Source organism: Tachysurus vachellii, chromosome 20, assembly GCF_030014155.1.
Source record: "Tachysurus vachellii isolate PV-2020 chromosome 20, HZAU_Pvac_v1, whole genome shotgun sequence".
Classification (NCBI taxonomy): Eukaryota; Metazoa; Chordata; class Actinopteri; order Siluriformes; family Bagridae; genus Tachysurus; species Tachysurus vachellii.
In genome coordinates this window covers 6,093,498-6,111,776 of record NC_083479.1, presented here as the reverse complement: position 1 = coordinate 6,111,776, position 18,279 = coordinate 6,093,498, and the positions used below count along the sequence as shown (strand labels likewise).

The 18,279-nt window shown below is 40.1% G+C and overlaps 2 protein-coding genes and 1 long non-coding RNA gene across 3 annotated transcripts in view; all 3 read left to right on the top strand.

Annotated features, from left to right (window-relative positions):
- Positions 1-18,279, top strand: part of LOC132863326 (uncharacterized) — a 37,413-nt gene that overhangs the window by 13,739 nt on the left and 5,395 nt on the right. The window lies entirely within an intron of this gene.
- Positions 6,617-10,324, top strand: LOC132863512 (voltage-dependent anion-selective channel protein 2-like). Its single transcript, XM_060896364.1, has 8 exons — positions 6,617-6,753; positions 6,873-6,922; positions 7,597-7,749; positions 7,846-7,898; positions 8,405-8,626; positions 8,799-8,949; positions 9,544-9,601; positions 9,721-10,324. The coding sequence occupies exons 1-8, from the start codon at positions 6,687-6,689 to the stop codon at positions 9,810-9,812; spliced, it is 846 nt and encodes a 281-aa protein (XP_060752347.1). The 5' UTR covers positions 6,617-6,686; the 3' UTR covers positions 9,813-10,324.
- Positions 10,616-15,516, top strand: LOC132863648 (voltage-dependent anion-selective channel protein 2-like). The gene is made up of 10 exons (XM_060896572.1): positions 10,616-10,661; positions 10,769-10,953; positions 11,138-11,432; positions 12,065-12,114; positions 12,789-12,941; positions 13,038-13,090; positions 13,597-13,818; positions 13,991-14,141; positions 14,736-14,793; positions 14,913-15,516. The coding sequence occupies exons 1-10, from the start codon at positions 10,616-10,618 to the stop codon at positions 15,002-15,004; spliced, it is 1,305 nt and encodes a 434-aa protein (XP_060752555.1). The 3' UTR covers positions 15,005-15,516.

The following is an 18,279-nucleotide window of genomic DNA, read 5'->3' as shown; positions in this document are numbered from 1 at the left end:
TTTTGTAAGTTGATGAAGATTAGTTTATTAACTTTATATCTTTAAGACACGTAAAACATCCACGTTTGCACATCACTGCCTGTACTGGGTGTTTTAGTTGCAAAACTTAAATGTAAGAAACGTATTCAACTAAAGTTATGATTACAAAGAACTTTTCGATTGTGTTAAATTGAATGGATTCATATCTGCCGGGCGCGGGATGATGGAATTTGCGTCATTACGTCATTGTGAATGACGTCATTACGTCAGGACGTAATGGACCGAACTTCCCATCACTAATTGTTATAAACGGTTGAGGTTACGTGCGGAGACGTGCTAAAATGTGCTAGCTAGTTAGCATGTCGCTTCTGCTAATGTTTCAATTAAGAAAATGCAATATTTGAAACATTTACAGTGCAGTGCAAGTCCAAAGAGCTGTGCAGATTTTTTTAAATATATTATTTAGTGATTTTGCTGTTTATTCCTGTAGAATATTATTTTTATTTTCTGCACAAATTAACGTTAAAATTCAGACGAAAATTTCTTGCTTTCAAATCTGAGGTAAATAAACAGTCAAATAAATCAATGAAAAACATCTAAAGGGCTCTCAGCTGTCACACATTGAGAGTGACAGTCTCTCATTTCGGTCTTTTGTCACACAGAAAAACGTACTTTTATATATTTAATAAGCCGCAGCGCCCAAAATGTATCAGTCCGCACCGCTGTCTCTATGGAACCGGTCAGGAATCAAGCGCGACTCCCCTGGAGTTCTTACTCGAGCCTGACACTTATCAGTCAATCAAAAAAAGAGGCTACACAATATACACAAAATAGCACTATTGTATCTGGGTAAGATTTAACGCAACAACCAATGAAAAAATAACATATCCTGGAATTGTTCAGCATCATCCTCGTTCACCCACAGAGAAAACCACTGGAGTTGCGAGCATCACTTTGAGCACAGAGTAAGTCATAATCTCCTGTTGTAATATTACAACAAATTCACAACTTGTTTGACACAAACAATGACATTTTGACTGATGTTAGAGATGTTTCCCAGATAATCATTATCAGTTTTCATGAGTGTCTGTAATTTAGCCAACATTTTAGTGTTATTTTCGTCAGACGAGACGAGACGAAATATGTTCGTCAACAACCTTTTTTTTCATGACTAAGACGAGACGATGACAAGACTGCACCACTGTCCAAAAACGCTAAGACTAAATTAACATGCATTATTGTTGACGAAAAAAGACGAGACGAAAATGTTTTGTATAAAATAAAAACTAAGATAAAATCTCTCTTCATTTTCATCTACAATTGTCTCTGCTTTTTCATCAGCTGTTACGCCTTTAAAATATTCACAACGAGTTCGCGGCTTCGCGCTTTTGCTCAAGTTACAGGTCCGCGAAGCCGATCCCGCTTATTATATTGCTACCTACCAAATAAATTAATAATTTGAGTCAAAATGATGATTTAAAAAGAAGTTTATTGATTTAAAAACAATTGTATTGTTTCCGCTAAAGAAAATAGTGCGCTCCGTCTCTACGGTTAGAATCCTGTGTGTCCATGGCAACGCTCTGTTTTTCATGGCAACGGCGTGTTATAGTTCGCAGCGGTCTGTTATCAAGAAATAAAATAGTATGTGCGTAGAAAGAATTTGTCCACACGCCGTTCAAAAAAAAAATCCTGAGCACAAGTCCACCGTCTAGGCAGGCTTTTTGTGTTAAATTATATTTCCTGTCGCTGCGCAGGCTCTTTTATTGTACATGACAGCTTATGTCCCGATGACCGGTCTTTGCATTACGATTAAAAGCAGCATCAATAAAGTAAAAAATGTGATGTGCGTATGCACTGTTTAAACGAGTGTTCTCAACTTCTCACTGATACTTTTGTCATTCGCGGAGTTTTGACAAGTTTTATAGCCCTGATATTGTTTCTTATTCAAAAGTGGTGACAGAAAAAACTCAGCACCCCCAACCTGAAACCTCTTCCCACGCCTCTGTCTCAATCACATCATAATCAAACTTAATCTTCTTCTTCTTTCGGCTTTTCCCTTCAGGGGTCGCCACAGCGAATCATCTCTCTCCACCTAACCCTATCTTCTGCATCCTCAACACTTGCACCCACTAGCTTCAAATCCTCATTAATTACATCCATATACCTCCTCTTTGGCCTTCCTCTTTGCCTCCTGCCTGGCAGCTCCATGTCCAACATTCTCCTACCAATATACTCACTCTCCCTCCTCTGAACATGTCCAAACCATCTTAATCTCGCCTCCCTAACTTTGTCCCCCAAACGTCCAACATGGACTGTCCCTCTGATGTACTCGTTCTTAATCCTGTCCAATCTTGTCACACCCAAAGAGAACCTCAACATCTTCAGTTCGGCTACCTCAAGCTCTGACTCCTGTCTCTTCTTCAGTGACACTGTCTCTAAACCATACAGCACGGCCGGTCTCACCACTGTCCTGTACACCTTCCCCTTGATTCTTGCTGATATTTTCCTATCACACAGAACTCCTGACACCTTTCTCCACCCACTCCAACCCGCCTGCACTCGCTTCTTTACTTCTTTCCCACTCTCTCCATTACTCTGGACTGTTGACCCCAAGTACTTAAACTCCTGTACCTTCTTCACCTCTTCACCCTGTAACCTTACTGTTCCACTTCCCTCCCTTTCATTCACACACATGTACTCAGTCTTACTACGACTGACTTTCATTCCTCTTCTCTCCAGCGCTAAACTCCACCTCTCCAGGTTTTCCTCCACCTGCTCCCTGCTCTCACTACAGATCACAATGTCATCTGCAAACATCATCGTCCAAGGAGACTCCTGTCTGACCTCCTCTGACAACTGGTCCATCACTATAGCAAACAGGAAGGGGCTCAGAGCCGATCCCTGATGCAGTCCCACCTCCACTGTGAACTCCTGTGTCTGACCTACAGCACACCTCATCACTGTCCTGCTCCTCTCATACATGTCCTGCACCACTCTGACATACTTCTCTGCTACTCCTGACTTCCTCATACAGTACCACAGCTCTTCTCTTGGCACCCTGTCATACGCTTTCTCTAAGTCTACAAACACACAGTGCAACTCCCTCTGACCATGCCTATACTTCTCCATCAACATTCTCAGAGCAAAAATTGCATCTGTTGTGCTCTTTCTCGGCATGAAGCCATACTGCTGCTCACAAATTTCCACCACCTTCCTTAACCTAGCTTCCACTACTCTTTCCCACAACTTCATTGTATGGCTCATCAACTTTATCCCCCTATAGTTGCTGCAACTCTGCACGTCACCCTTATTCTTAAAGATCGGCACTAACACACTCCTTCTCCATTCCTCAGGCATCCTCTCACTTTCTAATACCCTGTTGAACAAACTAGTTAAAAATTCCACTGCTGCCTCTCCTAGACACTTCCAGACCTCTACCGGGATGTCGTCAGGACCAACTGCCTTTCCACTTTTCATCCTCTTCAAAGCACACCCAGCACCTTTCTCCCTGTCTCCCTGATCACTTCTGCTGTAGTTTCCAAGTCATCCGGCAGCACTACCTGACCACCCAGAGCCTGCCTCATCTTCTGTCTAAATTCCTCACAACATTCCTCCTTTTTCAGCTTCCACCACTTAGTTTTCTTCTCTATCTTTGACCTCTTCCTCTTACAGACCATCAGAGTCATCCTACACACCACCATCCTATGCTGTCTGGCTACACTCTCTACCACTACCACTTTACAGTCACTAATCTCTTTCAGATTGCCTCTTCTACAAAGGATGTAGTCTACCTGTGTTCTCCTACCTCCACTCTTGTAAGTCACTCTGTGTTCCTCCCTCTTCTGAAAATAAGTGTTAACCACAGCCATGTCCATCCTCTTAGCAAAGTCTACTACCATCTGTCCTTCAAGGTTCCTTTCCTTAACTCCAAACTTGCCCATCACCTCCTCATCACCTGTGTTCCCCTCACCAACATGTCCATTAAAATCCGCTCCTATCACCACTCTCTCACCCTTGGGAATACTCTCAATCACCTCATCGAATTCACACCAGAATCTCTCTTTCTCCTCTAACTCACAACCTACTTGCGGGGCATAACCACTAACAACATTCAACATCACCCCTTCAATCTCTAACTTCAGACTCATCACCCTGTCTGACACTCTCTTCACCTCCAGAACATTCCTCACAAACTCCTACTTCAGGACCACACCTACCCCATTTCTCTTACTATCCACACCATAATAAAACAGCTTGAATCCTGCTCCTATACTACGAGCCTTGCTACCCTTCCACTTGGTCTCCTGTACACACAGTATATCCACCTTCCTTCTCTCCATCATATCAGCCAGCTCTCTACCTTTCCCTGTCATAGTACCAACATTCAGAGTCCCTATTCTCAGTCCTACACTCTTACCTTTCCTCTTCTCTCTCTGTCTGTGCACTCTCCTCCCTCCTCTACTCCTTCGACCAACAGTAGCCCAATTTCCACCGGCGCCCTGTAGGTCAACGGCGCCAATGGCGGTCGTTGTTAACCCGGGCCTCGACCGATCCGGTATGAAATTCTTACTGACAATTCGCATGGTTAGATTTGGCAATGTTTTATGCCGGATGCCCTTCCTGACGCAACCCTCTCTATTTATCCGGGCTTGGGACCGGCACATAAGTCACTGGACTGTGACCCCCATGGCTAGATTCATAATCAAACTTAATAATTAGGCTTAAAAACAAATGTATATGTAAGGGAATCAAGTTTAACAATTACATGTAATATTGCTCCAAATATCATCAATAACGGTGTGTGCAATACATATATATATACAATATATATATATATATATATATATGTACAATATATATATATATACACACACCTACAGTTTAGATCTTAGGCTTTTCATTAAGTTATTTATTTCCACTATAACACTTGTGTTCCTTTTATTATTGCATTTAATGAGGCCTCGTTGTATTTATTCTTACAATAGATTCCAGATGTGGTCTAAATTAAAAGACTTTTAGTCAACTAAAACTTGACTAAGATACCTTGAGTTTTCTTTTGACTAAAACTAGACTAAAATGACGAGACTTTTAGTCGACTAAAACTAAGACTAACAAAAAAGATATGTGAATGACTAAATATGACTAAAACTAACAAGGACATTTGGCACAAGAATAAGACTAAGACTAAATTAAAAATAGGTGAGGAAATTAACACTACAACATTTTTACAGCCGGTTCACTGACAACACCAGCTCAGAACAAGTGGTCTAGGCCAGTGGTTCTCAAACTGGGGGCCCTGAGATGGTGCCAGGGGGCCCCGGTTTTATGACATTTTATAAAATAATGAATTTATCATAAATTAAATCTCAGAAAAATAAGGCTACTAACCACCAGCACTACGGTGTATAATTTAATATGTTTTGTTTAATTCAAATATTAAATTTTGGAATGTTTTGTGTCATAAAGGTTTTTTGGGGGGTAGACATATTTAAAATATCTCACTCTTGCCTGTCTTCAAAACTTGAGAGCCCTGACATCTATATTAAAAAACAAATACCTTCCATTTATATTCAGTCTGATTTGATTGTGATATTTGGTGTTAAATTGAACAGGAACCGATAGAAATATCTGGTATTTCTTTTGCGCTATGACACTTTTGTAATAAAATGGATCTATTTAGTTCTTATGAAGCTGTTTAGCTTTAAATGAGATGACTTTATTGCCTCAGTGTAGCGTGTAACAGGCCTGACAGGGTAGGTTTGTCCTTCATGGTGATGTTACTCCTGAAAGCAGAAATCACGTGACTCAAGTTCAAGGTTAACAAGATTATGAAGAGGATTTAAGTTTTATTTTATATCACTACACAGGAATAGTTGAAAAATGAAACATGTCTTGATAAATATATATACATATATAAATATATATATAAATATATGTATATAAATATATATATATTTTTTTTGTAAAATGATGTAATGATGTAAAATATTACAATAAGTTGTCCTGTACTTGTTAGCAGTTCATGATTTTCTGAGATTACTTCAGCACAAGTTTGCCTAAACAGAATCAGAATCAGGTTTATCGACCAATGCTTCATATCTATAAGTACTGCATTATCAGAACTGTCAGTCATCACATCATCCGTATAGGTTACACACACTGCTCTGTATATTGTACAAAGAGCATAATATTGCACAATATTGTTATTTTAACTTCCCACACCTTATGTACATAACTAATCAGTCATATATTCTATATTCATATTTAATACTCATAATGTCTATTGTATCACATCTGCATTGTCTTGTATAGTCTGTATTATCTTGTATAGTATAGTGTTATTTATGTCTGTACTTTTGAGAGTAACAAACAGCTGGAACCAAATTCCTTGTTTGTGTCAACACACTTGGCCAATAAACTGAATTCTGATTCTGAATTCTGCAGTAGAAGGTGTTGAGGTCGTCAGCCAGGTCTTTGTTTGCTTCTTGTAGTTCGTGAATTTCATTGCATCAAGCATTAATCATCATAGTCAAGTATTCTCTGTATCAAAAATCTGAGTTGATTTTTGTTTATTATTATTATTATTTCAGATAGATGTGTTTGCTGATGGTTGGATGCTGTGTTAAGCATCTAGTCTCAGAACCTGTATGAGACGCTGCTGTACTCCTGGTTGGCACTGATTATAACCTTTTATTTTATTAGGCACAATGTCTGTTCCTCCTAATTACTCTGACCTCGGAAAAGCAGCGAAGGATATCTTTAGCAAAGGCTATGGTGAGTTCATACCTGTAGTTTTGGTTTATTTAGAAATGAAAACCTTTTGAAGATCGTCTATGTTTGATGAAACACAGTTTTTTTAGCCCGGTCTTGTCTTTTGCTTTGTCTGTCTGTAGGATATGGAATAGTGAAGCTGGACCTGAAGACCAAGTCACAGAACGGAGTTGTGAGTTAATCTGATGTTTTTCACTTCCTTTCAACATTGTATTTTTTTCTTTCCCCCTGGAGCGCTAGACTTCCTGTTGCTGCAAACTTCCTTTCTTTTTATGTTTGAATCTGATTTTCTATAGCTCACTTACACTCATTGTCAAATATTCAATGTTAAAAGGTTAATGAACTAAAACAGACTCCTGCTTTGTAAAAATGTCTGTTGATAAAAAGTGTTATACAAATGAAATGTAATTGAATGTACGATGCACTTCTGGAGTAGGCTTTTTTATCTTGTACAATGAGGACAGACTATTGATTGAACCTGACCAGTGTTAGAATTTTGGTGTATTTTTATGGTTTTCAAAAAACAATAACATAGCAGATGCTGCAGTTTGAGTAGAATCCAAAAGTTGCTGCATGTCTACATGCAGAAATGGCTGATTTACTTTGTACCAGCTTCAAATGTGGGCTATAAAAATAATCAGTGAACAGTTTACTTGAAGGGGGAAAAAAAGTGAATTTTTAAGAAGCAAAAACTTTTGCTATAAAATTTAGTTTTGTTGTTGTGAGTAAAAATGATTTATTAATGCTTGTTATATAACTTCCCTTTGCTGCCCTACAAGTAATGCTTCATGTAGGTGCGGTTTATTTGGATTAGTCTTTAAATCCTCTCTCATTTTTTGCTTCCAGGAATTCAACACATCTGGCTCTACTAATATTGACACTGGCAAGGCCGGTGGTAGTTTGGAGACCAAGTACAAGCTGAAGGAGCTGGGCCTGGGTCTCAATCAGAAATGGAACACGGACAACACTTTCACTACCGAGCTTTCTGTGGAGGACCAGGTGGACAAGCATCTCGATCGTTTCGTCTTTTATTTACTTCATCAGATTATTACTAATATTATCAGTGGTGTAAAATGATTTTTCTTTTTTGAACAGCTGGCAAAGGGCTTGAAGGTGGCACTTGACGCGTCCTTTGTCCCAAACACAGGGTGAGTGCTGTTCATGAAAAGCAGGAACAGTGTCAGAAATGTGTAGATAGTACTGTGAGGTATGTATTGAATGCACTGAGCTTGTTGTGGTTAATGTTAGTACACAATATGGGTGTGATTTGCTGTATTTTAAAATGAAACAAAATTGTTTTATAGGCAGTATTCACTTGATAGACCTTTTATAGAATAATGGCTATAAATCAGCAGAGGTGAAAGCTACCACGCTTCCTTCGAGGGAAGTGTTTCAACTCGCTGCTCGTGTTCTTACAGGAGGGGCTAATTGCTTGACGGGGTCTGAGAAACGCATTTCTTTTTTTAAGCTAAAAAGCAGGGATGGCAGTGGCATTTTCAGGATTGAAACTTGCACTCTCACAGTGCTTGCCTGAGCATTTGCGTCTACTACACTGTTTGGGAGGCCTGATGTTTGGTCAAATGGAATGAACCAGTTGTGGAATGAACCTAACTGAATCTGCACTCACTAAAATATTCTCTTACTTTAACCGTAGCAAGAAGAGTGGCAAGCTGAAGAGTGGCTACAAGCGGGACTACATCAACCTGTCCTGCGATGTTGACTTTGAGGGCCCAGTCGTGCATTCCGCAGCTGTTTTGGGCTACGCAGGCTGGTTGGCTGGTTACCAAATGGCATTTGACACAGCTAAGTCCAAACTGGTGCAGAACAACTTTGCTCTTGGCTACAAGGCTGGCGATTTCCAGCTTCACACCAAAGTGTGAGTTTCATTGGCTTGATAAAATGTAATACCAGTTATCAAATGCAAATTATTTCTAAATAGGATTTATTTCTCAATTTCTGTTGCTGTTTTGGTCTAATCTTTAAGATATTCAGATGTTCCATTATTGGGTGAAGAACATACAATTTCTAAACATGATTTTTTTTTCCAGTAATGATGGCACTGAGTTTGGTGGCTCTGTCTACCAGAAGGTTAACAATCAGCTGGAGACTGCTGTCAATCTGGCCTGGACTGCTGGCAGCAACAACACACGCTTTGGCATTGCTGCCAAGTACCAACTGGACAGTGATGCTTCTTTGTCTGTGAGTTAGTGGGTCGGGAGGTGAATTCCTGGGGCCGCCTAAAGTAGTCAACTTCAACCTAAAAAACAATTTATTAGATTGAACTATTTGATGTTTAAGTTACTCAGGTGCTAATTTGTGTTTTTGTTATTCCTGTGGTTGTGTGGTGTAATGATGTTATATAGAGATTAGGGGGAAAAGCTTCTTACTTCAGAGTTGAACTCAAAGTTCCAGAGCCAGACATGGTTTGCAATCTAGGTGTCAAGGACGATTGCTTTGATAGAGGAAATTGGTAATGGCATGATATTGAGGTAGAGAGAGAGCCTAAAAGACTAAAGCACTGCTGCACCGGTACGTTAATGTAGAGATGAAGTAAATGCTCTGACGTCACTACCATCATTATCATTACCTTAGTGACTAAATTGCTCTGTGTATAAAAATGCATGAACAAAGATGGATAGCAAGAGCTACATGCATCTTGCCTACGTAAGAGTTAAACAATGTCAATAAACGTCTTGTAAACTCTCTCAGGAGCCAGCAACTAAAGTTTACAATGATTACAATTATGGGGGAAATGAAGCTCTTGATCATTTGTCTCTAATTTTGCACCTACAGGCCAAGGTGAACAATGCCAGTCTGATTGGAATTGGTTACACTCAGACTCTGCGACCAGGTAACCTCTGCCTTTCTAATATTTTGCTCATGTGCTTTTCAGCAGTTTCCTCCACTACAAAGCATATGAACATAACTCTTCTTCTGTTCCCCTTCCTTCCCGCTCCTCGTCCTGTTTAGGTGTGAAGGTGACACTCTCTGCGCTCATCGATGGCAAGAATTTCAGCACCGGAGGACATAAAGTTGGAATGGGCTTTGAACTTGAAGCGTAAATGCCCAGTCTTGTGGTATTTCTCCTCTACGTCCCATCGTTCGTTATACACAAGCATTTACCCCGTCACGTTGAAAAAAATGAGACGTGATCATCGGTGCTTTGAGTCAACACTTGAAAGCTAAATGCTTCCATCCGCTAAGTAGATGGTGCACCAATGATAGGAATGTTCTGAGTTCTAAACACTTAAATATCCTGTTAAAAATAATTATTATTAAAAAAAAAAACACTGCACTACACCACTACAGGTTTCATGGCATTTAATGGCAGTTGGAGTCGGTATACAATTAATTCAAGATATTTTCCTGTTTTATTAGCAGAGTTAACTTTGCATAATATAACATAAGTGAAGCGTTTGCTGGTCTTCTGGGGGATTTCAGTATAAAACTAGGAAAGCTAACAGGTTGCAGTGTAATATCCTGTAGTCGGTACACAGACTTTTCAACATGATTATTAAGTGAACGTGTCAATAAATTCCTTCATCAGCATCCTGCAATAAACTTTATCTGAAAACTGTTATTCAAGGGAACATTCAATGACATTCATGTTCATTAATGTGATGTAATAATATTAATTAGAACTGATTGTATTCAGACATTTTAGCTCTTATGTTTTAGCTACAGATCAATTAGATTAGATGGATAAACGAGTACAAGGTACAAGTACATTCTGGTTGTCCTAGATCATTATACTCATTTTGCACAGGCCTATGCCACTAAAAATAAATCAGCAAAGACTGTGGTGGACTGGATCTTTAATGACTTTGCTTTATGTTTCGGATTCCCCGAGAAGATCCACCATGACATGGGTAAGGAATTCGAGAACCAGTTGATGTGTGCCAGCTGCAGAGGTGATGTGATGTGCGAGCATCTCCTACTACCTGCTATCACCCACAAGGAAATGGACAGGTAGAGAGCTTTAACAGAACATTACTGTCTATGTTGCGCACACTTACAGATGCAGGGTACAACAGTAGAGTTCATGGAGTAGACCTTCAGCCAGGTGTACGAGTGCTAGTTCAGAATCTTTCTGAAAGAGAAGGACCTGGCAAGCTCCAATCATACTGGGAAAGCAGAGTGTACTTGATCGTCAAAAGAAGGAGTGACGTGAGTCGGTGTATGAAGTCATACATGAAGGAGGAGGTAAAATGAGTGTTACATTGGAAATTACTTTTCCCTTGTGATTGCCACTAGAGAATTCAAAAGCAACACCACAAACAGACCATGAGAGATAAAAGTAAGGAGAAAAGACCACAAATGCTTGAGAGAAGTTCACAGTGATGTGGCAGAGAATGAGGACTTTCACGATAGTGAGCTGGTGTTACAGATTCCTACTGCCTTGAGTCAGTTCCAGAATCCTGTTTGTCTCAACCCTGAAGCAGAACTGTTCATGCCAAGTGTGGAGCAGCACTGGGAACAAGAGCCACAGGGGACTGAAGAGGAGATAGCAGAAGTGGTGCTAGAGGAGCGAAGGGAGGAGGATCTTGGAATGCCTGCAGGACAGCCAGAGGTATCAGAAGAACAAGCATCAAGTGAGAGTGAGGATGATGACTCCTTACCTGTGAATTCTTATCCAAGGAGAGAACGGCGTCGTCCAAAAGTTCTGACTTATGACTCGTTGGGTCAGCCATCTGTGGTGGAAGTTGCAATAGATAGAGATAGAAAGAGTCTGCAGACCAAAGACTGTGGTGACCCTGGACAATGTTAGAGGTGCCCCGTTAAAGTTACAATATTTATCCACACTTAATCGGGACTTGCAGGGAAACAAATGTTTTCATGGACAATGGTAAATAGAAAGAAAGATGTTTTCAATTGCTAAAGATAAGCAACTAAGAACATTGTTGACTTACTCTATAAAGTAAACTAAAAAAGAGGTAGTAGACTAAAGAATCGTTTGGCCAAAATTAAGAGTCTATTACAAAAGGGTGTTACGAGTGAAATAAGTGTTTACGGTTACTGGAAGTATAATATTGTGGTCCGACAATGGACAATGCAGCCAGTGGTTATTTTGACCTATTGTAGAGTGTATTTCATTCATTCATTCATTCATCTTCTACCGCTTATCCGAACTACCTCGGGGAAGCCTGTGCCTATCTCAGGAAAAGCAGCGAAGGATATCTTTAGCAAAGGCTATGGTGAGTTCATACCTGTAGTTTTGGTTTATTTAGAAATGAAAACCTTTTGAAGATCGTCTATGTTTGATGAAACACAGTTTTTTTAGCCCGGTCTTGTCTTTTGCTTTGTCTGTCTGTAGGATATGGAATAGTGAAGCTGGACCTGAAGACCAAGTCACAGAACGGAGTTGTGAGTTAATCTGATGTTTTTCACTTCCTTTCAACATTGTATTTTTTTCTTTCCCCCTGGAGCGCTAGACTTCCTGTTGCTGCAAACTTCCTTTCTTTTTATGTTTGAATCTGATTTTCTATAGCTCACTTACACTCATTGTCAAATATTCAATGTTAAAAGGTTAATGAACTAAAACAGACTCCTGCTTTGTAAAAATGTCTGTTGATAAAAAGTGTTATACAAATGAAATGTAATTGAATGTACGATGCACTTCTGGAGTAGGCTTTTTTATCTTGTACAATGAGGACAGACTATTGATTGAACCTGACCAGTGTTAGAATTTTGGTGTATTTTTATGGTTTTCAAAAAACAATAACATAGCAGATGCTGCAGTTTGAGTAGAATCCAAAAGTTGCTGCATGTCTACATGCAGAAATGGCTGATTTACTTTGTACCAGCTTCAAATGTGGGCTATAAAAATAATCAGTGAACAGTTTACTTGAAGGGGGAAAAAAAGTGAATTTTTAAGAAGCAAAAACTTTTGCTATAAAATTTAGTTTTGTTGTTGTGAGTAAAAATGATTTATTAATGCTTGTTATATAACTTCCCTTTGCTGCCCTACAAGTAATGCTTCATGTAGGTGCGGTTTATTTGGATTAGTCTTTAAATCCTCTCTCATTTTTTGCTTCCAGGAATTCAACACATCTGGCTCTACTAATATTGACACTGGCAAGGCCGGTGGTAGTTTGGAGACCAAGTACAAGCTGAAGGAGCTGGGCCTGGGTCTCAATCAGAAATGGAACACGGACAACACTTTCACTACCGAGCTTTCTGTGGAGGACCAGGTGGACAAGCATCTCGATCGTTTCGTCTTTTATTTACTTCATCAGATTATTACTAATATTATCAGTGGTGTAAAATGATTTTTCTTTTTTGAACAGCTGGCAAAGGGCTTGAAGGTGGCACTTGACGCGTCCTTTGTCCCAAACACAGGGTGAGTGCTGTTCATGAAAAGCAGGAACAGTGTCAGAAATGTGTAGATAGTACTGTGAGGTATGTATTGAATGCACTGAGCTTGTTGTGGTTAATGTTAGTACACAATATGGGTGTGATTTGCTGTATTTTAAAATGAAACAAAATTGTTTTATAGGCAGTATTCACTTGATAGACCTTTTATAGAATAATGGCTATAAATCAGCAGAGGTGAAAGCTACCACGCTTCCTTCGAGGGAAGTGTTTCAACTCGCTGCTCGTGTTCTTACAGGAGGGGCTAATTGCTTGACGGGGTCTGAGAAACGCATTTCTTTTTTTAAGCTAAAAAGCAGGGATGGCAGTGGCATTTTCAGGATTGAAACTTGCACTCTCACAGTGCTTGCCTGAGCATTTGCGTCTACTACACTGTTTGGGAGGCCTGATGTTTGGTCAAATGGAATGAACCAGTTGTGGAATGAACCTAACTGAATCTGCACTCACTAAAATATTCTCTTACTTTAACCGTAGCAAGAAGAGTGGCAAGCTGAAGAGTGGCTACAAGCGGGACTACATCAACCTGTCCTGCGATGTTGACTTTGAGGGCCCAGTCGTGCATTCCGCAGCTGTTTTGGGCTACGCAGGCTGGTTGGCTGGTTACCAAATGGCATTTGACACAGCTAAGTCCAAACTGGTGCAGAACAACTTTGCTCTTGGCTACAAGGCTGGCGATTTCCAGCTTCACACCAAAGTGTGAGTTTCATTGGCTTGATAAAATGTAATACCAGTTATCAAATGCAAATTATTTCTAAATAGGATTTATTTCTCAATTTCTGTTGCTGTTTTGGTCTAATCTTTAAGATATTCAGATGTTCCATTATTGGGTGAAGAACATACAATTTCTAAACATGATTTTTTTTTCCAGTAATGATGGCACTGAGTTTGGTGGCTCTGTCTACCAGAAGGTTAACAATCAGCTGGAGACTGCTGTCAATCTGGCCTGGACTGCTGGCAGCAACAACACACGCTTTGGCATTGCTGCCAAGTACCAACTGGACAGTGATGCTTCTTTGTCTGTGAGTTAGTGGGTCGGGAGGTGAATTCCTGGGGCCGCCTAAAGTAGTCAACTTCAACCTAAAAAACAATTTATTAGATTGAACTATTTGATGTTTAAGTTACTCAGGTGCTAATTTGTGTTTTTGTTATTCCTGTGGTTGTGTGGTGTAATGATGTTATATAGAGATTAGGGGGAAAAGCTTCTTACTTCAGAGTTGAACTCAAAGTTCCAGAGCCAGACATGGTTTGCAATCTAGGTGTCAAGGACGATTGCTTTGATAGAGGAAATTGGTAATGGCATGATATTGAGGTAGAGAGAGAGCCTAAAAGACTAAAGCACTGCTGCACCGGTACGTTAATGTAGAGATGAAGTAAATGCTCTGACGTCACTACCATCATTATCATTACCTTAGTGACTAAATTGCTCTGTGTATAAAAATGCATGAACAAAGATGGATAGCAAGAGCTACATGCATCTTGCCTACGTAAGAGTTAAACAATGTCAATAAACGTCTTGTAAACTCTCTCAGGAGCCAGCAACTAAAGTTTACAATGATTACAATTATGGGGGAAATGAAGCTCTTGATCATTTGTCTCTAATTTTGCACCTACAGGCCAAGGTGAACAATGCCAGTCTGATTGGAATTGGTTACACTCAGACTCTGCGACCAGGTAACCTCTGCCTTTCTAATATTTTGCTCATGTGCTTTTCAGCAGTTTCCTCCACTACAAAGCATATGAACATAACTCTTCTTCTGTTCCCCTTCCTTCCCGCTCCTCGTCCTGTTTAGGTGTGAAGGTGACACTCTCTGCGCTCATCGATGGCAAGAATTTCAGCACCGGAGGACATAAAGTTGGAATGGGCTTTGAACTTGAAGCGTAAATGCCCAGTCTTGTGGTATTTCTCCTCTACGTCCCATCGTTCGTTATACACAAGCATTTACCCCGTCACGTTGAAAAAAATGAGACGTGATCATCGGTGCTTTGAGTCAACACTTGAAAGCTAAATGCTTCCATCCGCTAAGTAGATGGTGCACCAATGATAGGAATGTTCTGAGTTCTAAACACTTAAATATCCTGTTAAAAATAATTATTATTAAAAAAAAAAACACTGCACTACACCACTACAGGTTTCATGGCATTTAATGGCAGTTGGAGTCGGTATACAATTAATTCAAGATATTTTCCTGTTTTATTAGCAGAGTTAACTTTGCATAATATAACATAAGTGAAGCGTTTGCTGGTCTTCTGGGGGATTTCAGTATAAAACTAGGAAAGCTAACAGGTTGCAGTGTAATATCCTGTAGTCGGTACACAGACTTTTCAACATGATTATTAAGTGAACGTGTCAATAAATTCCTTCATCAGCATCCTGCAATAAACTTTATCTGAAAACTGTTATTCAAGGGAACATTCAATGACATTCATGTTCATTAATGTGATGTAATAATATTAATTAGAACTGATTGTATTCAGACATTTTAGCTCTTATGTTTTAGCTACAGATCAATTAGATTAGATGGATAAACGAGTACAAGGTACAAGTACATTCTGGTTGTCCTAGATCATTATACTCATTTTGCACAGGCCTATGCCACTAAAAATAAATCAGCAAAGACTGTGGTGGACTGGATCTTTAATGACTTTGCTTTATGTTTCGGATTCCCCGAGAAGATCCACCATGACATGGGTAAGGAATTCGAGAACCAGTTGATGTGTGCCAGCTGCAGAGGTGATGTGATGTGCGAGCATCTCCTACTACCTGCTATCACCCACAAGGAAATGGACAGGTAGAGAGCTTTAACAGAACATTACTGTCTATGTTGCGCACACTTACAGATGCAGGGTACAACAGTAGAGTTCATGGAGTAGACCTTCAGCCAGGTGTACGAGTGCTAGTTCAGAATCTTTCTGAAAGAGAAGGACCTGGCAAGCTCCAATCATACTGGGAAAGCAGAGTGTACTTGATCGTCAAAAGAAGGAGTGACGTGAGTCGGTGTATGAAGTCATACATGAAGGAGGAGGTAAAATGAGTGTTACATTGGAAATTACTTTTCCCTTGTGATTGCCACTAGAGAATTCAAAAGCAACACCACAAACAGACCATGAGAGATAAAAGTAAGGAGAAAAGACCACAAATGCTTGAGAGAAGTTCACAGTGATGTGGCAGAGAATGAGGACTTTCACGATAGTGAGCTGGTGTTACAGATTCCTACTGCCTTGAGTCAGTTCCAGAATCCTGTTTGTCTCAACCCTGAAGCAGAACTGTTCATGCCAAGTGTGGAGCAGCACTGGGAACAAGAGCCACAGGGGACTGAAGAGGAGATAGCAGAAGTGGTGCTAGAGGAGCGAAGGGAGGAGGATCTTGGAATGCCTGCAGGACAGCCAGAGGTATCAGAAGAACAAGCATCAAGTGAGAGTGAGGATGATGACTCCTTACCTGTGAATTCTTATCCAAGGAGAGAACGGCGTCGTCCAAAAGTTCTGACTTATGACTCGTTGGGTCAGCCATCTGTGGTGGAAGTTGCAATAGATAGAGATAGAAAGAGTCTGCAGACCAAAGACTGTGGTGACCCTGGACAATGTTAGAGGTGCCCCGTTAAAGTTACAATATTTATCCACACTTAATCGGGACTTGCAGGGAAACAAATGTTTTCATGGACAATGGTAAATAGAAAGAAAGATGTTTTCAATTGCTAAAGATAAGCAACTAAGAACATTGTTGACTTACTCTATAAAGTAAACTAAAAAAGAGGTAGTAGACTAAAGAATCGTTTGGCCAAAATTAAGAGTCTATTACAAAAGGGTGTTACGAGTGAAATAAGTGTTTACGGTTACTGGAAGTATAATATTGTGGTCCGACAATGGACAATGCAGCCAGTGGTTATTTTGACCTATTGTAGAGTGTATTTCATTCATTCATTCATTCATCTTCTACCGCTTATCCGAACTACCTCGGGGAAGCCTGTGCCTATCTCAGGCGTCATCGGGCATCAAGGCAGGATACACCGTGGACGGAGTGCCAACCCATCGCAGGGCACACACACTCTCATTCACTCACGCAATCAGAGTGTATTTCAAGTAGTTTGAAATCATTGAACAATCAGCTGAACAATTGAACAATTGAAGTCATTACTGCTATTGTTAAGAGTTGGATGAAACGGGTTGGTCATCAGTCGTAGCCAAGTCTGAAATGTTGATAAACATTTTAAATTTTGAAGGGGAGAGTGTAACGCAATGATTGAATATTGCACTTTGTTGTGTTCTTATTACATTGCTAATTAATAGATGTACACTAGATGGGGCTAGTGTGTGATAGCTAGGAAGGTAGCAGATGGGAAAAGAAGTGGAGTTGCACATGTGGCTAATGTTCAGTAAAAGAAACCTGTTTTGGTACTCGGTGTATTGCCTCCTTATTTCACGTGAATACACAACAAATTGGCGACGAGGATGGCGGTTCATCTTCCTCCTACATACTTACAGTGTCCTGGTGAGCCTGCAGTTCCGTTTGGGATATGGACGCAAATGTTTGAGAACTACTTGTTGGCGATTCATGCCGAGGGGGATGACTGGCCTGATACTCGTAAGCATGCTACACTACTTCACTGCCTGGGCACGGAAGCACAGAGAATTTTCTACACTCTTCCTAATACTGGTACGACCTATGTTTCTGCTCTTACTGCTCTCAGAACGCATTTTGTACCAAAAGTAAATGCCATTGCTGAGCAACATAAATTTCGTCAAAGGGAGCAAAGACACGACGAAAATATACTTCAGTATGTTGCCGCGCTTCGTGTTATGGTGTCATTATGTGCATTTGGTGACAAAGAGGACGAAATGCTGAGAGATCAAATCGTGGAGAAAGTACACAGCAGTTGTATTCGTGAACGCTTAATACTTGAAGCGGATTTGACGTTAGACAGGGCAGTACAAGTGGCTGTTCAAGTGGAAAATGCCATGGCTAATGCAAGTGAATTTACAAAACCTGCCGACTTACCAGTTCAACGGCTATATGTTAGAAAAAAAGAAACGACCATGCGTAGAACCACACAAGGTAAAACCCAGAGCCATTCTGCACGCAAATGTTATCGCTGTGATTCCAGTTGCCATTTAGCAAATTCCAAGCAGTGCCCTGCTTTGAATAAGACGTGTAAATCA

What these genes read in the sequence shown, in the direction of transcription:
- LOC132863512 (XM_060896364.1), top strand. Translation starts at nt 6,687, where the DNA reads ATGTCTGTTCCTCCTAATTACTCTGACCTCGGAAAAGCAGCGAAGGAT. An exon ending in TATCTTTAGCAAAGGCTATG is followed by an intron (nt 6,754 to 6,872) that starts GTGAGTTCATAC and finishes GTCTGTCTGTAG; the next exon opens with GATATGGAATAGTGAAGCTG. An exon ending in TTCCAGCTTCACACCAAAGT is followed by an intron (nt 8,627 to 8,798) that starts GTGAGTTTCATT and finishes TTTTTTTTCCAG; the next exon opens with TAATGATGGCACTGAGTTTG.
- LOC132863648 (XM_060896572.1), top strand. Translation starts at nt 10,616, where the DNA reads ATGGGTAAGGAATTCGAGAACCAGTTGATGTGTGCCAGCTGCAGAG. An exon ending in TCTGACTTATGACTCGTTGG is followed by an intron (nt 11,433 to 12,064) that starts GTCAGCCATCTG and finishes GTCTGTCTGTAG; the next exon opens with GATATGGAATAGTGAAGCTG. An exon ending in TTCCAGCTTCACACCAAAGT is followed by an intron (nt 13,819 to 13,990) that starts GTGAGTTTCATT and finishes TTTTTTTTCCAG; the next exon opens with TAATGATGGCACTGAGTTTG.